Here is a 27532-nt window from a genome sequence, read left to right as displayed (position 1 = left end):
AACAAATCTAACAAGTCAGAGTTAATCTGAGTGATTGCTGCAATGAGCTTCATTTGATAAGAACATCAACAGAGTTCAGTAGAAAAACTAAGATTCTGGACTATTGTCAATTTGGAGCAAAAAAAACATCCTTTGATATCTTAACTTTACTGTATTTTGTACTGATCGATAAAAATGAGCCTTAATTTGAGTATTTGACACTCATGACCCTACAAAATCTAAAGAAACTAATTCAAATTAGCTTTTTAGTTGCTCATCGCGTGCACGCGCGCGCACACACACACAGGCTAAAATGCCTTCTAATTAGAGCTGAAGGACCCTGGATCGGTGTCTCTGTGCTTCATTTTAATTAACATCCACAATTTCTACTTTATACAACACGCTAACACTTTAGATTTCTTATTTCTTAAATGTAAGTCGACTCTGCATCGCTAAACTTCACGTTGATCCCTTGAAATAACAGGTGTGCTGTTCACCGACATCCTAAGGAGAAGCTGCACTTTGAGGACAGGAACGTGCTTATTTAGGTGAGACAGGAGTAAACAAATTCACCTTATTCTACAGTCGTGGCCAAAAGTTATGAGAATGACACACATATGGGAAATTGGAAAAGTTGCTGCTTAAGCTTTAATAATATCAATTTGCATACACTCCAGAATGCTATGAAGTGATCAGATGAATTGCACAGTCCTTCTTTGCCATGGAAATGAACTTAATCCCCAAAAAACTGTCCACTGTATTTTATTGTTGTCATTAAAGGACCTGCTGAGATCTACTCAGTGATCGTCTTGTTTACTCAGGTGGGAATGATGACGAGCACAAGGCTGGAGATCATGTGTCGGCTGATTGGGTTAGAATGGCAGACGTGACGTGTTAAAAGGAGGTTGATGCTTGAAATCATTGTTCTTCCATTGTTAACCATGGTGACCTGCAAAGAATCGCGTGCAGCCATCGTTGCTTTGCATCAAAATGGCTTCACAGGCAAGGATGTTGTGGCCACTAAGATTGCACCTAAATCAACATTTTATAGGATCATCAAGAACTTCAAAGAAAGAGGTTCAATTCTTGTTAAGAAGGCTTCAGGGCGTCCAAGATAGTCCAGCAGGCGCCAGGATCGTCTCCTAACGAGGATTCAGCTGCGGGATCGGAGTGCCACCAGTGCAGAGCTTGCTCAGGAATGGCAGCAGGCAGGTGTGAGCACATCTGCACGCACAGTGAGGCGAAGACTTTTGGAAGATGGCCTGGTTTCAAGAAGGGCAGCAAAGAAGCCACTTTTCTCCAAAAAAAAACATCAGGGACAGATTGATCTTCTGCAAAAAGTATGGTGAATGGACTGCTGAGGACTGGGGCAAAGTCTCGGATGAAGCCCCTTTCCAATTGTTTGGGGCATCTGGAAAAAAAGCTTGTCCGGAGAAGAAAAGGTGACAGCTACCACCAGTCCTGTGTCATGCCAACAGTAAAGCATCCTGAGACCATTCATTCATGTGTGGGGTTGCTTCTCATTCAAGGGAGTAGTTTCACTCACAATTTAGCCCAAAAACACAGCCACGAATAAAGAATGGTACCAAAACACCCTCCGACAGCAACTTCTTCCAACAATCCAACAGCAGTTTGGTGAACAATGCATTTTCCAGCACGATGGCGCACCGTGGCATAACGTGATTACTCAGTGGCTCGGGGGCCAAAACGTTGAAATTTTGGGTCCATGGCCCGGAAACTTCCCAGATCTGATCGCATGGAGAAGTTACGGTCAATCCTCAAGAGGTGGGTGGACAAACAAAAACCCACTAAATCTGACAAACTCCAAGAAGTGATGATGAAAGAATGGGTTGCTATCAGTCAGGCTTTGGCCCAGAAGTTGATTGAGAGCATGCCCAGTCGAACTGCAGAAGTCCTGAAAAAGAAGGGCCAACACTCCAAATACTGACTCTTTGCATCAATGTCATGTAGTTGTTGATAAAAGCCTTTGAAACGCATGAAGTGCTTGTAATCATATTTCAGTACATCACAGAAACAACTAAACTAAAGATCTAAAAGAAGTTTAGCAGCAAATGTTGTGAAAACTACTATTTGTGTCATTCTCAAAACTTTTGGCCACGACAGTAGATTAAACAGAGATGGAGGTCTGGAGATTCAGCTGACTCAGAATCTGACCTCCAGGCAGTTTCACATCAACCCACATCATCAGAAACGGGATCAAAACATCGGAAACACAAAGGTTCTAATGGCCCTCAGGAGAAGGCCTGAGGGGAGTGATTTGTAATCTAGCTGGAAACAGAGTTGTTTAAAAGCTTTTAATGCTGCATTTTTTTTTTGTTTGAATCAAAAACTCTGAAGAGGAAAACCAAAATCTCCCCAATGAAGGTAATGACCACAAAGAAGCAACATATCAAAGCACAAAGAGGACTCAAATGCAGAGCTCACCCAGTTTTAATAAGCAGAAGGGATTCCTGGAGTACAACACAACTGAAAAGTCCAAATCTAACTGAATACACTTTTACCAAGTGTTTCTGAGAGCAGGTTCACATCACACAACAGGAGAAGACAAACTGGCAAAGGAAACTGTTGCAAAGACGCTTAAATGGAGAAGCCAGGACCCAGGTGCAAGACATGAGGCTGATTAGTGAGGAGCCTCATGTCGTGAAGCTGCCTGTAATGAGACAGGAAGTGAATGCACAAAATAAAACAGGAAGTACCAGAAATACAATAAAATCAGAAACAAGACTGCAAAGCACTCAACCTGCAGAATCACCCATGACACAACAGAACAACGTGGCAACAGCAGAAACCCGGCAAAGGGACAAAACTGAGGAGTATTCCTGCAGGGAGGGACGGTCCAGGTTAGATAATGGTACCAATAACTCTTAAAGAAATTCAATAATGTCACCTTCCTTCTACACTCAGTCTAATTTGAATCAAAACAAACCATTCTCTGAGCTTAACGTCCACAGGAGCCACATCAAAAACCAAAGATGAAGCTTCAGCAAACGTTTAAACTAATGCAACGACATCAGACGGAAACACAAACACGATTCGTAAACATCTAATAAGGGTTCAGTGATGGGACATAGATGTTGCTGAATATTAATGCTGCAGTTTGTGGACGGTCCCTAAACCCTCATTTCACATCCGGTGTTGTGCTGACTTCTGCTTCCCCATTAAAACCAACCCTCTCAGGCTTACACAGGCAACATAACACCTTCCGCACATAAACACCAATCATATATCAAATTCCTGCCACAACAGTTTTATACCTGGCCCTGACTGGGGTCTGTAGGATGGAAATGCACACCAACGTGATTAATTCACAAAAGAAAGCTACGGCATAACCTGCCGTTAAATGGAACAAACAATGTTTTAATCAACAAGTCTGCTGGAGTTTTCCTCCCTACGCATTTCAGAACATGCTCCCTGATCCACCGGTACATGTGTCAGGCCGTGTTCATACGTGGAAAATGCACATGAAGGAATGACCAAATCCCCATTCACATGTTTGTGATTTCTCCATGACGAGCGTGATGACGAGCATGTTCGATGCAATATACACACATGTAGACACGGAGCTCCCCTCAAGCCTGCAGACTCTGAGCTAACATGCAAATCAGAGGCAGCAACAGAGAGATGGAAAAGAGAAGAACGTCACAAACACAGAGGTGAATTTACCTACCACACATGGGCAGAGAGAAGGGAGCTTAGTGCGGCCCTTCATGAGCAAGAGACAGAGGAAAAACAGCCTCCCAGACACCCGCAGTAAAGGAGGGGAGGGATGGGGAGAAAGAAAGAAAGAAAGAAAGAGAGAGAGGGGGGGGGGTGCGAGGCTGGGGAAGGGGAAGAGGAAATAAAAAGAGAGGGAGGGCGAGACAAGAGGAGGGAGGGACGTGTCGTACCAGACGAGGAGCGAGAGTTTTCCTGGAAGCCAGAGTTGTTGCTGTTGGATATATCTTGATATTAAAGGCAAGAGGCTGAAAAGACGGGACGAGCGGTCTGCTCCGACCGTGACTCATAAAAATATGTTGGCTGCTGCCGATGAGTGAGGGAGGGACAAGGAGAGGAGACGTAGAGACAGTGAATCAACCCTCCGTAGTATGTTATCATCGCTGCCTCTTTCTTTTGCTCCTGCGCTGAAACAATGTCAGAAATAAAGAGCCCATAGAAAAGTGTCTGTTACATAAGAGGGAACTTGTTTCATAAATATTCAACATGCAGATTTCTGACACTTCTGTGCATCCATATCATTTTATTCTCTGTGCAGATCCTCCTTCACACGTCTTCATTTATCAGACTCATGCTGCTGATCCTCCTCGAAGATCCTGAACGACTACAAAGTTTTGGCCATTATTGGAGCCAGTCTAGTCTCTCCCGAAGGGGAAAAAGTAGATTCCTACAGAAAACTGGTCCAACATTGATGTCTGTCCTGCTTTTGCAGAATTCCCACGAGAATCTTAACAGGATGGTTTGTTGGGATGATAACACTCTGAGCTGTCCTGCTAAAACTTTTAAATTCTAAGGTTTGGTGGAAGACGTTTTCTGAGGTGAGCGAGACAGAGGAAGGACTGAAGCACTCATCCATCCATGGTCTTATATGTAACCAGGTTGCAGAGACTGCAGCCTTAGCAGAGATCCCTACACCTCCCCCCATTTCCCCAGCGACCTCTTCCAGCCCTACCGAGGGAAAACCAAAGCATTCCCACACCAGCTAGGAAATCTAACTACTCCATTCCTACTAAATCTGTTTGGAGGCCTCCTCCTGGTGGGTCATGCTGGAAACAGGTACCCAGAGGACATCCTTAGCAGATGTGCCAATGATCTCAGCTGGCTCACGCTGATGCAGAGGAGCCGTGATTCTCCTCGGCACTGATGAGCTGCTCAGATGAATCTGAACTCACTCTTCTCCACAGGAAGATGGTAATGTCCACATCATCGATGTTCAGGGACCATTTGGGTTTCATGGACCAACAGTGATCTTCCAGAACGCCTAGCAGTAACAACTGGAAGTGAGGTGTGCAGTCACAAGCATTCTTTAAGTCCACAACGTAAAAACTGGGATGTTTATGCTAGCATGTTCTTGAGTAACTGACAAGTGCGTTCTTGATAAGTACAGGAGAAAGTCCGTTCTAACGAATACGGGGGTACAAGGACGGCATTTGGATCTGAACCGTACTCCATTACGTCACGGCATGTTGAAGAAAAATATGTTACTTTTTCATCAAACAGAGCTGTTTAAAGCTACGTTGGTTTTATTTTAATAGTGGATGAGCTAAGTTTCATTTTGAGGTATTATAAAACCCACACAGCAAATGTATGGGTTACACGCACAGTTATCTATGGTGGGCTACACAGTTGTTAGCGTTAGGTTTACATTCCAACCTGGGGTCTTTCTGCATGGAGTTTGCATGTTCTCGCTGTGCATGCACAGGTTCTGTCCAGGTACTCCCACTTCCTCCCACAGTCCAAAAACATGACGTTCAGGTTGACTGGTGTCTCTAAAGTGTCCTTAGGTGTGAATGTTTGCATGGTTAATTGTTTATCCTGTGTGTCTCTGTGTTGCCCTGCGATGGACTGGCAATCTGTGCAGGGTGTACCCGCTTTTATACCCGTAGACTGCTGGAGATAGGCACTAGCCCCCCGTGACCCTGCGTGGACAAGCGGGTACAGATAATGAATGGATGGATGGACAATTATCTACAATAAGAAACAACTTTTAATTTATTTTTCTAGACTTCATTATTTGTATTTTTGACATGAATACTCTAGAGCTACGAGCTTTCTCCTATGCCATTTTCAGTTTGAGGTACAACGGTTTGTAATCCTAAGCATGATGAATTACAAGCCACTGTCCTTGCAGGCCCAAGTCTGCAGAAGGTTGCGTTGACGCAATCTTGAGGGAACTTGCCATGGTAGATTGGAACAATACTTGGGCCAGTGTTGATGATGATGCCATTTTCAGTGACGTTTCACAAGTACGCATATTGAGAAACTTGTCACGTTTCGGGGATGTTTAGGACCCAAATATGCAGATACCCAGGAGGACATGAGGCAGGAGTAAATATAAGGAAAAAATTATTTTATTAGAGTTTTAACAAAAATAAATCCAAGGCAACGAGCCTAAAGTCCAAAGTCCTGGAGCACAGGACACCCAAAGCTCTCAAAGAGCACGAAGACCAAAGACTTTGAAACAGAAGCTCACCTAGAGCACAAAGTCTGGGGACGAGACAAAAAGCTCATAAAGAGCACAAACAAACGCAGACAGAATACAAACAATGGGCCGACAAGAGACTGAGACAAGACAGGGCTTAAATACACAGGGAGGATGAGAGGGAGATGAGCTGCAGGTGAGTGGGGTGTGGGAGGAGGACCAGGTGAAGGCAATGACTAATCAGGGGAGAAACTCACTTGACCTAAGAATAAAACCTAATACAAAAGAGCAGGAAACATGACTACAATTCAAAGGGAGGGTGGGAGAAAAATAATAAACACTGATGGGAAAAAAAAACATAATAAATCATGAAAGGCTGTAACTAAAGGAAATGACTTGATAAACCTAGAGGGCTGGAGATCTAGGGGCAAATGGGGAAAACCAGAAGACACATGAGGAAGACGCAGACATGACACATGAGGGCGCTAGGACACAAAAGGAGCACCTAGAGAACGAATGGAGGACACAAGGAGACACATGAGGGGAGATGCAGACACAGACCATGACAAAACTATCCCGTACGAACTCTTACATTCCCTCAGAACAGCAGAGGACATAATGGTTGTATGTCCCAAAACGAGGACCAAATCTCAATGAGACAATGTGTAGGTTTTGCTGTTAATCTCTGAAAATATCCATCAAAGTGTTGTTGAAAATGACTCAAATGATGCCCAGTTGTTGGTAACATATAACCATACAAATCAGATCTAAAATATACGGGAGCGGGTTTCTGGGCGACAACATATTAGAAGCCATGTTTCCTCCTACAGGAGCCCATGAGGACCAAATGCATTTACTGATTTGTAACAAATGGTTACAAAACTTTTGTCCTTCATTAACATTGTTGTTTTACACATTTACCTCTTCGCTTGTTGCTAGTGATGAAAGGGAGTGGAATGGGCTTATCATTTTGCTGGAGGTTGTACTCCCAGAGATTTTTGACCCTAATGGCCATCCATTGCTGAATTCTAAAGCTTGAGTCTTGCTTCTGCGTCTGCGTCAGTGCGGAGACACGCTATGCTGCTGGAGAGCCCCCGCAAGGACTGACGGAGTCAAGCTCTTTTCTTAACATCCGTCCGTCGAGACGGAGAACGCAAGCTTGTGATTGGTCAGGGCACCGTTGTCATCTACACCGCTGCCATTGCACCCTCAAAAACATAAAGAGAGCCGAGGATAACTAGTGGCAGACACAAAGAAGCTTGAAGAAACTCGATGCGCAGCAAGCGTTTTATTTGTGGACGTCCACAAATAAACGTTTTACAATAGGTCCTATCCCATACTTTAATTCTCAGCTAATTCTAAAATGAGGAGAAGCTCCTCCTGCTGGTGAGTGGAGGGATTGCAGACTTTCTCAGACAAAGAGGGTTTTTCAGGCTGTAGCATGCGATGTCCGAGGGGTTCGCTCTCTTACAGAAATGATCGATGTTGTGAATATCAATCAGTTCTTTTTCTGCATAAAGGAAGTTTTGTGTTCTTTGTGATTTTTCTGTGTCAGCCTTTGATGTAAACACCATCTTAATTTAGCGTTTAATAACAGTAAAAATCAGTACAAATCTGGTTTTACTAAATAAATGCACGTGTTAAAAGAAACATTCAGAAACATCTGAAGGAACTTGCATCTGTGTAGAAGTCACTGACCTTTATGACGAGACCCAAGAGCGGTTAGGGGATGCTGAACTGGTTTGGACTCTTTTGAATTGGTTTCTCATTGCAACAAACCAGTGCTCACGGATTGAAGACAGAAGCTGCTGACTAAAAATAAACACCTTTCCATTTTTAATGGATGCACAATTCTAGCTTCTCAATAAATGCAGGCCTTCAGTTGTATTTTCATTCCATAATGCACCAAATGATTCCAACACAGCGGCTATTTCTGGCTGGCTTTTGACCTCTGATCTCTTAAAACATGAAAGGAGCGTTGTGGTCCACCTCAGCCATACTCACATTCTAAAGGCCTCACAGTTAAAGGGATATTCTGTATTATAATAGTTTTCAACATAAGTAATAAACTTGTAATAAACCTATTTTTTTCTTATCCCATCACATGAAGCCCTGATAGAGCCAGTGGTTCTTAAGATCCACCATCCTGCCAGTTTTTGTTGTTTGTCTAGTTTGGTGGTTAAATTACCAACATTTTCTTAGGTACTGCAGAAGCGCGTCAGTCAATGTTTGATTGAAACCAGGTGTACTGAAGCAGAGCAACATCTAAAGCCCAATCCCAACACTCGCCCTGCGCTCTACGGTCTTCTGTGAAGTGCCCTTAGAGGGAGAGCGCAGTAAGGCTTCGAGTGTGTGGTACACAAGTGTGCAAAAAAATGGATGAATTGAGATGGGGAGCTGGTCACTGTGCTACTTTAAAAAAAATTTATTAACAACTTTCTAACAAACAAACATTGGTAGCTCAGGTGGTAGCGCGGTTTGTCCAGCAATCAGAAGGTTGCAGGTTCAATCCTGGCTCTGACCAGAGAATACTGTTGTTGTGTCCTTGGGCAAGATGCTTAACCCCACTTGCCTGCTGGTGGTCAGAGGGATCGGTATGCCAGTGTTCGGCAGAACTCCCCTCTGTCAGTGCGCCCCAGGGCTGCTGGCTACAACACAGCTCATCCCCACCTGCGTGTGTATGTGTGTGTGAATGATTGACTGTGTTGTAAAGTGCCTTGGGGGGGTTATAGAACCCTAAGAAGTTGCTATATAAATACAGGCCATTTACCAATTGCTTGAAATTAATTTACATTCATTTCTGCTTTGTCTGAAACATTCAAAGCATCAATTAAGCATCCTAAAATTAACTCCTTTTATTTGAAAATACATATTTTCAGAAAAGGACCCTTGTTTTCTCCCTCAGCAATAGAATGTGGGTATTAGACTTCGCCCAAGTCTGCATCGATGCGGAGTTGGGCAAAGTGCTGATCAAGGGTGTTAAAAGGGGCGTGATCAACTTTCGCACTTGTGAATCGGAACACCCTACGCACTCGCACCCTTGGCTGGGATCGCGCATTTGAAGGGCGTGTGTGGAAGTGCGAGTGTTGGGGTTGGGCCTGAAACCTGCATGATACTGGAGGCCCCTGGAGGACCTGGGTTGGATGCCAATGCCTGAAGAAAATTCAATCTTTGTTTTAATATTTTTAGACTAATCCTAATAATAAAAGTTTGTTTTTTTTCTGGCTGCTTTTCCCTCCTAGATTCCGGCAGAGTCGTTGTTTTAACAGCGGTATAAACCGAGTAAATGCAACATGGCCCCATTGGACTGTTTTACAGTGGACGGCGGTGGACTGATGGATGGGTTATGACACCTGCAGAAGTTAGGCCCAAAGCCCTCTGGACCTCAGTGACACACAGAGCTGTGGCTCCAGCATCAGCTCCTCTGTCACTAACTAAAAACAACCAGAGCACGTCGTGACATTTCCTTCTGGAGTGAAGCTCGTCAGAACGTCGTCAAATGCTACGTAACCCGCCCATCCAGCCACAGAAGACCAAACGCTAATTTTTTTATTCTCCGTATTCATGAGCATTCTTTACTGCCGCCTCCGCAGAGGTCACCCTCCTACCTGCACACTGTGGGCCTCACATTATCAACACCCTTCAATGGCAAGACTCTCTCTTTCTCTCTCCTTCTGTCTCTCCCTATCTCTCCTTTCCTCTCCTCTCTGCCTCCCTTCCTCCTTTCATCTCTATTCTCTCCATGATGATACCCCTGCCATGTTGTCATGGCAACAATCGGGCCATGATTGCTTGGTTGCTTGGCAACTGACATCACCTATAAGAGGAACATGAAGATACAAAGCCAGAGACAAACAGGTCACATAAAATGCATGTGTTTGCACGTTACCGTGTTTAAGTGTGAGCAGATCTGGGTTTCCACAGCGTCATTAGCTGATGTGCTGTCACCCGTAACACATTTATGATGTTTTTCAGGCGTGAGCCTTTACATCTAGGCTACAATATGTCCAGTAGCAACAGAGGTGCAAGGCCTAAAAGGAGACGGAAGGCTGGATTCTTCTGTGCTTTTGCCAAAAAGAGGTTAAAAACTCTGAAGTTCTGGCATGAATTTTTGCTTTAATCACTCAAGTTCTGCAAAAAAGGACGTGGCATGAATAACTGGTTTAACATCTCTGTTGCATGCATCCTATTAATTGTATAGAAGCACACAAGGACCTGATTCTAGTGAACACAAGGTGCGTATACACTCTAAAGCGTGTCCTCATCCTCTTCTCTCAATAAACCATCTGATGACACCAGAGGCTGAAATGTGACGATATATTTGAAGTAGGTTGTCGTGAGCTCCTGTAGTTTAACAACCTGCTACAAGGTGTCACTGTGAGCTGTGGTGACTAAAATCATCCCAGCTCTTCATGAAAATCTGATTCTATTTGCAAAGGTGATGCAAACCACACCCGAATCAGTGATATCACACACACACACACACACACACACACACACACACACACACACACACACACACACACACACACACACACACACACACACACACACACACACACACACACACCTGTCTTTCTATCATTGTAAGGACCATCAGTTGTTTTCCATTCATTTTTGTGATTCCTCTATGCCTAACCCTAACTGTAACTTAAACTTAATTCACACCAAACCTCTAAATTTAGCCAGCAGAGCTCTGTAACGTTGTACCAAAGTGAGGACCAGCAAAATGTCCTCACTCTAATGTCCTCAGTTTGTAGGTAAAGAGCTTGTCATTGGTCCTCACTTTGATGTATAGACGAGTACACACAGACACACACGCGCACACACATTTACCTCTGTAACATCATTAACATCTTTATTGATTTTGACGCTTGGTTGTCTCATTCTGCAGCAGTGTGTCTCTGTGTCCCGTCCATTTGACACACAGTCGCTGTCCTCGTGTACAAATGCAGACTCATGTTTTTCCATTAGTCTTCTCACCCTATGTGAGACGACAACATCTCCAGCCCGAGCCGGCCATGATGGATCTAATCTGTCACCTGTCATATGGACAGTTTCAGAATACACAACTGTGCCGGCAGACAAAACTCCCCCGAACGCCCCTCAGCAGAAGCTGCTTTAAACAAACCAGAAACAGGCTAAATCTTTTGTCTCACAAGGTCCAATTTAATGTTCATCTATGAAACGTTCATACAAAGACACAGCAAACATGAAAACCCAAGAGGGTCAGTTCAGAAGAAAAAAGTCTGGCTCACTCATAAATGTGTAGTTATGCAGAAAATGATGCACAAAGTGGCTAGAACTAATAAAAATACGGTTTTGAGAACAACAATGTATGTATTTTTGTTATCAAAGATAAAACTAGAGTTTAATGATCAGTCCTCATTAGGTGAATAAATCAAATGTTTTGAAACACACAGTTTCGATCAAAGTCCATGAAGCAATTTATTATATTATTTTCATCCAGCTTGTGTTGTTTGAACTATTATTGTCTTTCCCTTTTTTCTGTCTTTTTTCAGTGTTATTTGTTTTCCTCTCTGCCTTTGCAGTCTTTGTCCAACATGGATGCATAATAAAAAAAAAAAATAATAATAATAATAATAATAAAAGTATAATGATAATAATAACAACAATAATAATGAGAATAATAATTATTATTATTATTATTATTATTATAAATATTATTATTTTATTTTTTTTGTTATTACTTTTGGTCTGCATTATACCTCCCTACCCTGTTGTGCCGTGGTCACCCTAAATTTTGCCATCTAATGAATAAAGGTAACTTTTGTACAGGAGGAGTATCTCAAACCCCTCAGGGTAAATCTGCCCTCACAAATTCCCCGTTTAATCTGCCTAATCCATCATAACAGGACAACTTGAAATGAAGTTAAAATAATTGCCCTTTTAAATCAGTTACATTATTTTAAATAAATTAATACCGTATTTTTCCGGACTATAAGCCGCTACTTTTTCCCACGCTTTAAACCATGCGGCTTATAATGAGGTGCGGCTTTAGTCAACCAGAAAGGATGGATGCTGGAAAGTCTAATGAAGGAATGGTTAAAGGAGTGCTACGGAAAGCGCCCAGGAGAATTTTTTAACAGTAAAACGGCGCTGCTTGTTTTCCCAGCTTCACCTGGGATGATGACAGCAACACGGAGAGCGACACTGATATCGCCACAGAAAAGGTATGTGGCGAAGCTCTTCTGAGGCTGTTCAACTCCGACACTGAAGAAGATGACTTCAGTGGTTTCAGTGTGCAGGAGGACGATGAATAAACTAATCAATAACTTTTCTGTTTTGTTTGATACTGATCAGTTCAGTTACGCTCAGTTAAACTACGTTTTCAATTCAGTAGATATCTGCGGCTTTTAGCCCGGTGCGGCTTATATTGAGATGCGCTCTATAGTCTGGAAATTACGGTAATAATACAATCAATTGAAAAGAAAAACATAAATGCCACAAATTATTTCCCCTTTTTTCATTTAGCTTTCTGAATGAAAGGCCTGTTATTCCTGGCTGGAGAATGATCTGCTGCTTTTGCTGGTAAGATCATTTTAAGGCGTGAAACACTCCTTTAAACAATACATTTGAAGTGATTAGAAGGAATGAATGCCTTGTAAGTCATACTTTGGGGAAGAAAAAAAAGCACTGGTGCACCAGTTTCAAGAACTAGAATCTAGGGGTGTAACAATATCCAAATATCACGATACGATATTGTCGTGATATGAACCTCACGATACAATATTTATTATGATATTGTGCGGCGGCTCACCATATTGTGGCTATGCTCACAATAATAAGACTCACAACAGAAAATACTTTGACTGGTCATTGGTACATTTGTCATTAACTTTATTATCATTATGACATTTTGAACAGCCTGAAAAGCCATAAAGTGCTAAATTCATGTAACAACTCGATATATATTTATAAAAGAAATGTCAACACAGGTATGGAATTAACAGCCAAATGAAGGGATTATTAAACAGCCCATTCAATAAATAACAATACTTAGGCACTAAAAATACCAGGCTGTGTGGGCTGCACTCACCCCCATTGGTGTACTGGCAAATGACGCGGAAGCAAAGGATCATGGTCTATGTAGTTTACTTTTCTATGCTCCTGTGGAGCAGACTGAAAAGTGTTATTTTTACCTCAATACGTACGGTACAATATCGTGACAAGACCACGATTATATTGTGGCCATTTTACTACGGCGACATCGCGATATTGCCAATAATGTTACAGCCCTACTAGAAACACATCAGAGCAGAGCTTCAGACGGCAGGATTTGGAGTATTCTTTCCTGATATTTGGATATCTCACCTAAAGGACTTCTGCTGTTCAGTGGAGTTGCTAATGCTAACTGTTAGCTTCTACTAGACAGAGACGTTCTCTGCTGTTTCCTGAACGCTAAACCAGCCTTCCCCGTCGTGAGTTAAGATGGGTGAGTCCATGAGTGTTACGTGACAGTGTGATGTAGATCTGTCAGGTTTTTCTAATACTGGAGTTTCACCATCTATTTTCTATCAGAAGCTAATGCAGGAGATATGTGTAGGAGACTATTTTCATGTCCAGCCTGCATGAAAAACTCAGACTGAGCAATTATAATCAGAAATAATTATGACATTTTGTTTTCTGTGTTCCACACCTTTAAGGTAAGAACTGGACAAGGCTTGCAGAACAAATGAACTAAACTGAATCTATGCAGACACAAGAACCCTGCACAGATTGCTTTGTGTGCTTTTGACTGAGAACAGCTCCTCATTGGCTCGAGTGTGTGGTGAAATAAACCTCTGCAGTGTTGATTCTGCACCTTCAACGGGCAAAGTAAGACTATTGATGAGCTCCTGTTTCAGAAAAAAGCATTTTATTTAAACCTCTTTCCTGGTTTTCTTTCTCTTTCTCCACCATTGTGATCAAATTATGAGGTGTTTTTTTACTTCAGCTGCATGTTCAACAATAAAGCACTTTCAAATTAACACCTTCAGCAGAGCAGCAGCACAATCTTCAAACAAGTCCAGAGAAGCAGGATGCTTCTCAGTTAGTGTGGATTCTGTCTGATCATGTAGGTGTTCGCCCTGCTTTGGAGAAACAGGCTGAACGTGTGGGATCCTGGTGCAACATTATAGCAGGAACAGAGAAGGAATGCTTGCTACTGTGCTTCAGGAACGCAACAGCAAGTTCATCATCTGAGCCCAGATGATGACAGTCAAATCAAGAGGGAGAAAATATATATAATTACATCTCTGTTAGCCCCTCAGTTCCGTTGCACTGTTTATGGGCCAGTGGAGAAGCTCAGTGCTGTGCAGTCGTGGCATCAGACATGCACTGGGGGGCGAGCCCGGCTCCTCTTGTGCCCTGAGAGTAACTTGGCAGGATCAGTGTTTCTGTGGCTGCATACAAAGGCCTGATAGATGCTCGTGCCCTTGAGTGGAGATCATTTGAGCTCACCACTGGATCTTTAATCCTAACGCACAGACAGCACAGTATGTCCGAATCACGCAGAGACGGGCTGTAGCTTTACTCCATGTTGGAACGTCTCAGAGCTACAGCAAGATGCAGCAGCCATGAGCCTCTCCTCTTTTGTTTGCTCACAATATCACATATAGATGGAAGCAATAAGCAGGCAGCAGAAATAATAACAACGTGTTTAAGAGCCAGAATCTTCTCCAGAAAGGAGCACGTTCGTGTCAGAGCTAGTGCATAAAGCTAGGATGCAAGGATGCTGACATTGACAACATCTTGTCAAATGTATAATTCATTTGAAGAGCTGGAGTAGCTCGGAAAGTGCAGAAGAAAGGGGGCTGGAGCTACAGAGGGGGAGAAGAGAGTGTGCAGGGGGGTTAAAAAAGGAGGTAAAAGGAGATAAAGGAAAAACGATGCTGGGAGAAAGGAGCGAGTGAGGGATTACTGAGGTGAAGGAGGCAGAAAGGACGAAAAAATTGCAGCAACTGGGAATGTGAGAGCAGTGAAGTAGAACGACAGAGACAACAAGGAGAGGAGCGATAATCACAGGAAAACTGAGCAGGGAGGAAAACTGTGGATGAAGTATTTGGGATAACTTCTGTTTCACACCAGAAAACCTGATGTTATCACCATCATCTCCCCTAAAAATAGAACTTGGATTATGTGCACAACTATCTCACCACTGTTCTCTGGCTTACAGTCGTACAGAGACGGAAAGTGTAAGGCGTTGTCACACTCTCGTCAAGCAGAAGTGTGACGTCCGTGTGCGCCCTAATAGTCCAGTTTGAGACGTTATGCAATGACCCTCCTGTGTGATTCACTGGTATAATGTGTTGCAATTTGTTGTTTTTTTTCACAGAGATTTTAAGTGTAGGAAGGAGCAGAAAATTACATAAGCTGGTAGAAAAAGTCCAATTCCACACTCAGTGTGATGTGAAGCACTGAGCCTTCGGCTGGAGCAGTTTCACCAGTTTCTACCCTCCTCAAAGAGAGCTTTTATGTCAAAGGTGTAATCAATGACGATCACATCTTCCTGAACAGCTTCTGTTTTTGGAAATGGAGCTTAAGTATTACATGACTGATGAGTGAATAGCCAAGCCAAACACCTAACTGCTTTGGCTTAAAGCCCCAGTGTGTAACATTTTTACCTCTTTACTATCAAATTCTGTGGATCCAGTTGTTCTTGTAATATTTCTCACCAACACCAATTCTAAATATTCCTCTCAGCTTGAAAATTTGTGTTTTTAAATACATAAACTGTGGTCGACGCTCCACGGTCATCCACCATCTTGAAATACAGCAGCTGTTAAGGGACATATGAGCCCTGCATTACACATTTGCACTGTGACTGTAACCTAAAAGAAACAGCAGAGGGCAGCAGTACGCCCTGGAAGCCTGGAGTCTGCCAATTCATCTAAGAAGAAGCAGAGACTTGCTACACCGTCGCTGTACTTTGTTAGTTTCAATAACAAACAATGATATCAAAAGTTACGTAAACATTTGTCAGGTCCTCGTCATGTCCAACACCCGGAAGCTGCGTATGATGACCTCCCCGTCTGCCATTAGCTGTATCCAGCCTCCAAGTGGTGTCCCTGACTCCCTCACTCACCTCAAGTTGCTCATTTGTCTTCTCTTCCTACCAGCGCTCCCGATCCGGTCCCAACGTGTCAGTTCCAAAGTCCCTCTTCAAGAAAGTTCCTTCTACTCAAGTCTCCTCTCTTCCTGCAGCCTGCCGTCTCTCTCCCAACACACTCCAGCGCCCGTCCGCTAGCCAGTAGCTAAGTCAGCATTGTTTACTTGATCTCCACAAGCACTTTACTCATGGTGATGTACTTCTCCGTGCACTGCAGTGACTACGTGCTTCTCCGAGGGCTCCTTCTCAACTTTTAACTTTAGATGTGGATCTCCTTTAGCTAGTGATCCGTGGCAGTTTCCATACACTGTGCACAGCATGTCCCCGGCTCCAATCAACCCTCCTTCTTCTTCTTCTTCTTCAATTAATATCTGCACGCTAGACGCCTATTCGGAAGATTGCTGCCAAAGAAACTTCTAAACTCTACCCAGTCCAGATCATTCCCTCCTGTACACCTCCTGTACAAGCGCTCTCACCCTACACCGATCCTCCGCCCCTACAAGGTCCACTGTCACACCTGTAGTCCCCAAGAAACCAAACAGGGCCTTCCATTCAACTACAAAATTAGGACGAAGCAGGAGGACGTGTCCCGCAGTCCTGCAGTCTCCAGCTCCCCACAATCACAAGAGTGACTGGGTGCTTCCCCACCAATAGCAGCCCCCCACAAAGGCAATTATGGCCCAGCCTCAGTCGCATCAGGACCACAGGGTCTCTCCGCCCTCAGATAAGAGCAGACCCACATACATCCACACAGCTCTGTAACATGTACCATGTTCTTACTTCCATAGATAAATGGTAATTGGCCTGTATTTGATAGAGCGCCTTCTAGAGTCCTGGAACCCCCAAAGATGAAGAAGAAGAAAAAGCAGAAGAAGAAGATATGGTTTCTATAGCGCCTCTCAAGATAAAAATCACGAGGCGCTTCACAAAAAAAATGTAAAACATAAAAAAAGAATTTAGAAAATGATTAAAAATATATTTAAAATGAGCAAAAATAGACAATTGTGATTAAAAAATGTAAAGAAAGAGAGAGAGAGTGAATAGAAAAGAAGGAAATCAGTGGATCCTGAGGAAGGTGGAATAGAACAAAGAGAGGGTGATGAAGGTCACGCAAAAGCCAGCCTGAACAGGTGAGTTTTCAGCTGCTTTTTAAGGATCTCAGGCTCAGGAGGAGAGAGGTCCAGAGTCTGGGGGCCACAGCAGCAAATGATCCGTCACCTTTGGTCTTTAGCCTGGTGCTGCACAACCAGTAGGCTTTGATCACTGGACCTCAAGGACCTGCTGGGGGTGTAGAGACTAAGAAGATCACCAATGTAAGACGGTGCTTGTCCATGTAAGGCCCTGCAGACCAGAACTAGGATCTTGAAATGAATCCTGAAGTTGACTGGCAGCCAGTGAAGCTGGAGGAGAAGCGGGGTGATGTGGGTGTGTTTGGAGGACTTGGTCAGAAGCTGAGCACCGGCATTCTGAACCACCTGTAGACGGTTCAGGGAGGTTCTGCTCAGACACGTGAAAAACGCTTTACAACACAATCAGCCATTCACACACATTCACACACTGATGGGGATGAGCTACGATGTAGCCACAGCTGCCCTGGGGCGCACTGACAGAGGCGAGGCTGCCGAGCACAGGCGCCACCGGTCTCTCTGACCACCACCAGCAGGCAAGGTGGGTTAGGTGTCTTGCCCAAGGACACAATGACAGCAACAAACTGAGCGGGGCTCGAATCTGCAACCTTCTGGATACAGGGCAAGCACTACTGCTGTGCCACCTCTGTAATCCCTCACTAGGTCCTTTCTCCCAGCTCTAGATAGCTAAAATATCAAGGCATTTTTTTTTTCAAAATAGTTATAGTTTGAAACTTATTAAAATGATGTTGCGTGCAACTGAGTTGTATTTTCTGTTGTTTTTACACAAAAATCTTAAATACGTCAGGGTACCGTCTGAGATTTCACCCTGCTGCACAGAACACCCTTTTGTGCATGACACACTCATTCTCGACACAGCGGCCAAACATGTAGAGAAGCTAGCTTAGCTCCAAAAGGTCACAGACCCGTTTAGTTTACAAATCTCATTTAAAAAGGTGTTTTACATGTTCTGTTTAGAAACTGGTTCTGTTCTTGTTGGGTGGAGTTATTGTCCCTTGCCCTGCCTCCAACATGCCTCCATCTAAAAGGCTAGGTTATCCAGAGATATCTCTGTAGTTATGCTGCTATAGGCTTAGACTGCTGGAGGACACACTCACCACTTTCCACACTCTACTACTTTCTTCTACAATTTGCTCTTTAACTGTATTATTTCCTGCTATTTCAGCTGTTAACTTTATTTTCTCTCGAAGAGTTTTTCTCCCCAGAAGAAGCTACAATGATGTTCTGCTGTAGCTTGCTTGAACGTCTTTTTCCAAGAACGAATACTGCACCTTAAAAGGAAATGTTTCTAGTCTGTCTCTGCCTCTTTAACCCTCCCACTGTCCTAATGGGTGTGACCCCATGAGGAAAGTTTACCACTCAGCAGGATTGATGGTTTATCCCTTGAGGTCTACGTGGCAGGGGTGAGGTGGAGCTCACTCCTCACCCCTGCTACGTGGACCTGAGTTGTAAACCATCAACCCTGCTCAATGGTCAACTTTCCTCGTGGGGTCACACCCATTAGGACAGTGGGAGGGCTAACAGAATGGCCGGTATGAGCGTGGCCCCCCTCTAATGTTAGTCTAGAACCTCCCCTGTAAAATGCTAAAACATTCATTTACCAAGGCATTTTGTCTTTGAGACAATTTGGACAAACACCCCAGCACTATTTTACAATTTTACTTCAAGAAGGATCAATTAATATTTCTTCCTTTAACTGCATTTTACTTTTTCTCCACAGTTTCTGTACTCACAAATGTCCATTAGAAAATCTGGAAATCAGATGTGAACTTTCCACTAAAATACTGACTCTGGCTGGTGGGTGGGGGGACATTTAGGACTCAAAGACGGCTAGAAACTTTCTATTGTATCACTAATTTTTGTTATCAAAAATGGCCACTTATAGCACAATGGTGCTTTAATTCGTTTGTCACTCTCTGGCTCATTGTGCGATCACCCACACGCTGAAACTTTGTGCACAGACCTTCACAGGGAAGCAACGCTGTTCACGTAACCTGTTATCCAGCACGTGGGTGTCAGGGAACAGCTCACTAAGGGAGCTTCATGCTCACCCATCATCTGCTACATGAAGCAAAGCCACACTCCTCACCTGCAATGCAGCCTCCATGAAACTTTAATCACTCACGTCTAAAGGAATATGCTAAATAATTTGCAAATTCCACTTGAATTCATTCAACTTGTGCTTTTGCACATTTGGACCTCGTCTAGTTTTATTCTTCTGACTGGTCCTCATCATGCTCTCAGAGTTAGACGCTCACTTAAAGGCTTTAATGATCAGTGAGCGCGTTCTTTAACACACTTTTTGAGCTCTAACTTTCTCTATTATAAACTGACCATCTGTCTCGCGGGTTCTTGGCACAAGTCTGATGGTCTCTGCCAGCTTTACAGTAAGTCTTTTCTCACTTAGAAAGCGATGCAGGATTCTGGAACAAGTTTGGTGAAATATCCACAGCTACCAACTGTGGTCTTCAGCTACATTTGCCTGCTTGGTTCTTTCAATCTAAATCAGAGAAACAGTCCAGGAACATAGTCTGAAACACACCATAATAAAATCATTTTGTTTTTCCCTTTTTTCTAACTGGATTAAGAAAAAAAAATTTAAAAGCAACAAACATCAAATGGAATAAAGCAGATCAGATGTTTTTAATTCCCTTTACTCCCACCTCATCTGACTGCACCTACTTATCTATGTTTAACTGACCAATAATTTCTGTTGCCACGGAAACAAGGAGCTTGATAAGCAAATGAACGTGCTATAGTTAAGCACACATTTATGTAATACATGCGACAGCACCAGCTACACTCATCTCTGTGCTAAAACAGCCAAATAAACAAAAATACCCTCTGATGATCCATCGCCTTCATACAGCTTTGAGTGAAACTGTTTCTATTTGTGTTTCTGAGTTTTTGCCATCACTTCCTGGTTGAAACAGGATTCAGGTGCAGGGCTTGCTCTAGGGTCGGTGTGTAAATGGTAGCATTCACCAGGATGTTCAGTGGTCCTGTAGCTCCAAGTCTGACCGCACAGCATGTCAGGTGTCACATTCCATTAAAGCTCTGTCATTTGCTCTTTATTAGCCAATTTCCAGGATGACCTCACGGAGCAGCAGGAGGAGTGCCGATGCTGGGCACACATGTGTGTATATAACACGTCAATCAGGGGCTGAGATGCACGGAGGGTAGCAGCGGAAGGTATCGGGATAGCATGCAGAGTGCCCACCCATGGTCTCGGCTCATCCTGACATATTCTGCAGCCCTGGTGCAAAACAAAGCCAGCCTAAACACTAACTCTCTGCTGCTTCCATCACGTCCACGCAGGTCATCCAGACCCGGCGTGGAAACTCACAAAGCATGACACAGAGTAGGAGACGCAGAGAGAGTGGGAGAGAGGGTCATCCAGAGGGGGAGAAATCAAAGATAACACACACACACACACACACACACACACACACTTCTGTTATCTCATCTGAATCCTCACAAAGAAACGATGCTGGTAACAAACTTTTAAAATTAGTAGATGACTGGGATAAGAGCTTTCTTCTTCTGTGGTCACCTACAGTTGTGGCTCCTTTCATTCTGTCTCACACAAACACATGCACGCACGCACGCACACACACACGCACTCATATAGCTTGATAAGAAACAAGAGACAGGCTTACCTTTGTAGTCACAATGCAGAGGCAGTCCATGGTACTTAGAACAAAATATTTGGGTGTATCTCAACCCCCCCAACCCCCCACGACAGAGGGCTGAGACCCCACACCCCTCTCCCCAGCCTGCCCCACTCCTGCGCTCTCACTCTCGTCCTGCCTTTCCCCCCTTTTCTCTCCTTCCGTGAATCTCTTCTTTGACTAACTGAACCAGTGAGGGAAAGAGAGGATGGAGGGAGGGGGAAACATGAAAAGGGAGGGGGGAGGGCCAGAGGGAAACGGAGAGAGTGAGCAAAGAAATGAGTGAGGAAAGGAGAGAGGGTGGTCTCGGAATTTAGTCTGAGAGGGAGAAAAGAGCGAAGAGACAGGACGGTGAGAGTGTGTCCGATTCCCTTTTCCAAAGGCAAAGAAAGGATTAAGGAAATAAATAAATAAAAGGGGTATGATGGGAAACAGAGAGGAGATGGGGTGAAAGGAGGAAAAGGAGGATGGAGATGGAAAGCAGAGGTGGTGGGATTAACAAAAAAGGAAAAAACAGGGGGTGGTGGGGGAGTCACTGTGGAGAGGAAACAGAGAAACAGAGAAGTGAACAGCGAAACGGCAGAGGATGGAGAGGAGAAACCGAGGGAGGGGACGGCGAAAGAGAGAGAAAGGAGGAGAGTGGGTGAGCACGTGAACGTGTGCATGTGAAGACAGAAGGAATTAGACCGAAAGAAAATGCGTGGAGGAGGAGAGTGTGAAGTACATATGCATCGCAGAAAAAGGCACAAAGCACCACATGAGCATCTCAAAGAAGAACGAATGAGGAAAAAACGTGAAGTTTCTACCAAGCAGACGGGATGAAGCGGCTGGAATCGCATCACTGTTTTTTCTGCTTGTTGTAGCACTCTGCAGCTGTTGCCTTAGCAATGCTGCAGTTGTTGCCATGGTAATAGGAGGCTTGTTGTTGTCATATGGTCAACCTGAGTGCAGAGAACCCTGACTGGAACTGACACTAGCGCGCGCGCGCGTGTGTGTGTGTGTGTGTGTGTGTGTGTGTGTGTGTGTGTGTGTGTGTGTGTGTGTGTGTGTTTGTGTGTGTGTGTGTGTGTGTAAAGAAACACACATCTGATTAAGTGGTCACCTGTAATCTGACGTCGCCTGTGAGGGAAAATACATTCTAATGAGACTTTTGCAGATTCCAATCACTTCATTTTCTTTTCATGCTTATTTTTTTTATTAGTTTCCTATTTTATCACAAAAATGATGTAAAAGTGCGTGTCCGCATGCATTCACACACACACACACACACACACACACACACACACACACACACACACACACACACACACACCTCTGAAAACACTCTGCCTTTAAGACTGCGGACTATACCACTTGCAGTCCTTTGCGGGGCAACGTTTGCTCGAGTGTCTTTACATCATCAGATCTATAATTGTACAAACCCACCCATCACCCCCGCCTCACCCCCACTTCTTCAACACTCATTGATGCTGAAGCAGTAGTGCAGCAAAAAAACCTCTAAACCACACATTTATTCCCCTCTGTGAATAGTAGAAGCTTTGATTGAACAGAACAGTGGAACACAAACAGCCACAGATGGCCAAAACCTACAGATGGCCACTGTTATAAAAATACTTCAGCCTCCATCGTGAGAGTGGAAATCTGAGCAGCTCCAGTTTGAATGCCATAAGTAGCCTCGGATGTCTGATTGTTTGAGTAATTCTAACTTGTTAGAGGCTAGACAGCAGCTAAATGTGATGAAGTTTTAATGAGACAGCCAGCAGAGATTCCAGCAGAGGTAGTAGAAGTAATATTTTACATTGTTAAGTGAGGGTATGCACTTCATAGTGTTGTACTTGATTTTAGCAGGTAACTAAAACTCAAACCCTGTGTAACAATAACTCATACACTGTGAAGTTCAGTGTGCCAGTAGAAGAAACTCACACATGTAAAGGGTACTCAGAATAAATTGTGGTATGTACATGTTTGATATTCAATTAATGTTTACTTCATACAATCTAGTCAGTAGCACAATTTAGTACTGGTAACTTGTCTAAAACAAGTGATGAGTACTATTGTATTTTACCGTGGTGGTTCATGTCATTCAGACTGTTCAGTCTGTGTCAAACGCTGACACTGGCAAAAACGCGGAGTTTGGGCTAGTTTTGCCTGTAGTGTGAAATTATCGTTTGTGGAGAGATTAGGGATCATTTTAGAAATCTGGAAACAATGTATGTGCTGATTTCTGCAGCAAACCTCTCAACATCTGAAGGAGTTCAGAGATGTTATAGGAATGACTATCAGCTACAATCATGCTCATTTTAGCTCATTATCTATAGAATGTTTGTTGGCTCAGGTAGATCAGCGCTGGTGGCCATCTTGAATTGGGTAAGTTAATGCTTTTTCTTCTACAAATAGAGGTAGGACAATAAGACTCTGCATAGCTGATGCTAACAGAACTGATGGAGCTTAGATGAAAAGCTGTTTACCTGGTGCAAAAAGGAAGTGTCCTACCAAAACGGAGAGAAGATGTTAATACGATTTAGTTTTTACACAGAAAAAAGTTTGTTTGTCAAGCAGGACTTCTTCTGGAAATACGTCCAGAATGCATCTCTTCAAAATCGGTCAAGAAAAAGAATATGTAATGAAGCTGAAGAGTATATAAACATATTTTGTTATTTACCTACCTGAAACAGTCGCATCACTTCCAGAGTTTGGGAATATCGTGTAGTTTGAAACTCGTGTGATAAATTAAATTCTTAAAAAACTTAACTTGTGTTATATCACTGTGTTGCAAACCAATATCTTTTCAGAGATACACACATTGTCTTTAAACCACACCTGAGATTTGAACTGCGTACTGTCAAAGAGGTTTTCAGTGGAAAAAATATCTAATAAAACTGGCATCTTCATCTATTTTCCTCCTCAATACTCAGAGGTTATGTTTTCAGAGCCCAAACTTAAGAGTACTCCCATTTTTAAAGTTCCAGTTCCTTTCGGTGGAGCCTGTGAACAGCATTGACTCAGGAAAATGACATAACACAGATGGTGATTATGTAAAAGAAGGAGAAAGCATGCATCTTACACCAGCCAGCCCTTTCTTTCCCCTCAAACACCCACTCTCAGACACACGTACTTATGCATGCACATGCTGTTAAAAATATATCATGCCACAAGAAGCAAAGAGAAAAACCTCTCCCCCCTGGACGAGCGTGGATGCTGAGAGCAGCTCCACTGGTGCAGACAAACCTCCATTATGATATTCCTTTAATAAAACTTCAAAAGCACTCACCCATGAATATGCCGAGTCCATCCTGCTGTGCAGCTTTGCTTAAAGACTAAAGTGTTTTGGCTCTAATGGTGCGCTTCTGAACAAAAGTAGGCCAAGGACAAGCTCTGGTCATCCAAACAGGCTGGACCCAAACAGCGCATCCGAATCACGGGACTGCTGTTGGAGAAGTGGCCTATTTTATCATCAGCAGGGGCCAACAGCTCAGTCTTTATTGCATCTGCCTCGTTTCTTAATTAAATCACCAGACAGTAAAGTGCTGATTTACATATTCGTTTTATCATGGAATAAGAACATTATCTACATTAGTGATTTTCTACATCACATTTTAGTACAAAAATGCAGTAATGTGAGTCTTTTCTGACATTTATTCCAATAAACCTTAGCTCTGTGCTCTAAAAATGTTCATTTTTGCATTAAAATCTAGAAGATTCCTGATTTGTCAGGGACAGGACACCCTGGGGTGTCTGCACACTTGTTCCACATGGTTCCAGTTTGCGTTTCTGGTGCCGCTTTAGCAGGTGAAACGGCTGATATCTGGGCCTGGCTGCTCTCAGATGGATCATCCTCAGTGCAGCTTATGCATGCAGCACGCCGTGTGTCTGGAAAAATGGCTGCAGTTTGGATTCTGGGAGTTCTGAGCGTCACATCAACACAGATGGGTGCTGATGGTAACTGATAGATTCAGAGAAATGTAACAGAAACTTCCTCAACAGATTGCTTTGACATGTGAGCAGGCTTTGAGCTTCGTTAGAGAAGCAGCTGTACACCTGCTGAGCTTTGACAAAAGTAAAAATAAACACTTGATCCATATTTATATTATTCACTGATAAAAACATCAAATCACGAGCTGAGCTTGAAAACTCACATTTGTCTGCTTCTTTTGATATTTTGACATTATGTTACATTAACTTTTAAGTCACGATTGACTCACGACTGAGTCACTTATCTCTTAATCCTTTCTGTGAACAAGTAATCATGGTCATTTACCTCCCACCCCCTCAAAGGCATAGTCCAGGTGCTTTATGACTGAATCCTGTTATAAATCATCAGTATTTTACCTGTTGTAGATAAAAAGTTTGAGGAATTCGGTGAAAGAGAATTGGAGATTTGTTCAGATGCAGATTGATGAGCTAACGGCTAGGAACAAGCAAGCCTTTTTTCTGTCTCCATCTGCATTTGTATTTTTAAGATTGAAACCAAAGATCTTCCAGTTTGATCACATGTGACGTGGAAATAAAAGTCTCATTGGTTCTTTTTGTTTATGGCAAAATATTAAGTGCATAAGTATTTGAACTCATAACACCAAGTGATTTTTATTATTCAGGACCATTTATTTGCATGTAGGGGGAGGGGCTTAAAATGTATTAGCCAACAAGTAGGCAACATTTGTAGTTTTTTTTTTTTTTTTTTTTGAGTTGCACCTACTATTTTCTCCAAATATACACTCACTGGCTAGTCTGAGGTTTTTAGAACCTGCTGATCTTCTGGGATTGTCACGCACAACCATCTCCAGGGTCTACAAAAAATGGTCCGAAAAAGGGAAAACATCCAGTGAGCGACAGTTTTGTGTTGGCAAAAATGCCTTGTTGATACCAGGATCAGCAACATTGGACAACAGAAGATTGGAAAAATATTGCCTGGTCTGATGAGTCTCGATTTCTGCTGCAACATTCGGATGGTAGGGTAAGAATTTGGCGTCAAAAACATGAAAGCATGAATCCATCCTGCCTTGTATCACCGGTTCAGGCTGGTGGTGGTGGTGTAATGGTGTGGGAGACATTTTCTTGGCACAATTTGGGCCCCTTAGTACTGATTGATTATTGTTGCAATGTCACAGCCTGCCTGAGCATTGTTGCTGACCATGTCCATCCCTTTATGACCACAGTGTACCCATCTTCTGATGGCTACTTCCAGCAGGATAATGCTTAAAGCTTGAATCATCTCAGACTGATTTCTTGAACAATGAGTTCACTGTCCTCAAATGGCCTCCACAGTCACCGGACCAAAATCTCTGAGGAATGTTTCCAGTACCTCGTTGAATCAACGCCACAAAGGATTTAGGCAGTACTGAAGGCAAAATGGGCTCCAACCTGGTACTAGCAAGGTGTACCCAATAAAGTGGACAATGAGTAGGTCATATCAAAATATATTGTAATTGCTCATAATGAACTGTTTTTCTCTAATTTAAAGTACCGACCTGACATTGTCCTGAAAACTAATGATAAACATGAAAATAATGAGTTGTTTTTTTTCTCGCTCAGTTAAAATGGCGTTGTGTTTAGGTGAATGATTCTTGCCTTTCTTATTGTTTTGGCATTTTTCTCCATGTGAGATAACGAGTTAAAATCACATCATCAACTCCTTTTTTGCTCCTGTAAGCAAACAGTAAAGGTTGTGTAACGGGCGTCCTCCGCAGACTCATTTGCTTTCATGATCAGGCCAACAGGTCTCAAATCATTTCCGCCGTGCTGAAAGGCCACAGCTGGGTGTTGAACCTGCAGCTTTGCTGATTAAAATGTAGGTCAATGAAGTCGTGACAGACACTCTTACCTTTTAAAATACATATTTTAAGGATTTTAAGGGAGAAAGTGTTTAATGTCATAAATATAGTAAATGTGACAAATGAGATTCCTAAAAGTAGATTATTTAACATCTGATTAAACTGTAATATTAGGGTTGCTGTTATCAGTGAAGCTCTATTTGGCAGTTTTAGTTCCCCCGTTACTCTCAGCCCAGGACTATAAAACACATAAAGACTAATAACTTAATAACTAGCTAGTAAACCCAGGGAGCTGGCTCCCTGGAGGGCTTAGTCCAACCAGCCATTCCTCCCCATCACCACACATTTTTCTCCTCCTGCTCCCTTACATCATCACACAATCATGCACATAGGACCTTGGGGGGTGGACAAGTCAGGGGGTGCGGGTATGGACACCATTCCCGCATTCCTGTGGCAACCTACCCCCCAATTTTATTTGCACCTTAAACACTTCCACCAACGACATTCCACGCAAACACACACTTAGGGCCTTGGGAGTGAGCACATTCAAAGGCATTTGGCAGGGGGATTTTTTTAGCCTCATCCCGAGTGCTGGTGCCCACTTCCAATTTTCAACTGCACTTAGATACTGAGGGCTGTGGGTGCAAGTGGGGTGGTGTGGTGGCATCAGCTGGCGTAGGCCAGACGATGCCCGC

At 43.2% G+C, this 27532-nt stretch overlaps 1 protein-coding gene across 3 annotated transcripts in view; it reads right to left on the bottom strand.

The window, feature by feature from the left end:
* LOC107386432 (disks large homolog 4) overlaps positions 1 to 22062 on the bottom strand; it is a 99967-nt gene extending 77905 nt beyond the window's left edge. Inside the window, exon 1 of one of the 3 annotated variants that reach the window (XM_015960812.3) lies at positions 21055 to 22062. In XM_015960812.3, the coding sequence (XP_015816298.1) occupies positions 21055 to 21084 (30 nt within the window). In that variant the 5' untranslated portion in view covers positions 21085 to 22062. Of the gene's footprint in view, positions 1 to 3667; positions 3797 to 3887; positions 4866 to 21054 lie in introns of those variants that run through there. The other 2 variants (XM_015960810.3, XM_015960811.3) reach the window with 2 other exon arrangements.
* Positions 22063 to 27532: the final 5470 nt, after the last annotated feature.

Source organism: Nothobranchius furzeri, chromosome 10, assembly GCF_043380555.1.
Source record: "Nothobranchius furzeri strain GRZ-AD chromosome 10, NfurGRZ-RIMD1, whole genome shotgun sequence".
Lineage (NCBI taxonomy): Eukaryota > Metazoa > Chordata > Actinopteri > Cyprinodontiformes > Nothobranchiidae > Nothobranchius > Nothobranchius furzeri.
This window is presented reverse-complemented; position numbering and strand designations above follow the sequence as displayed.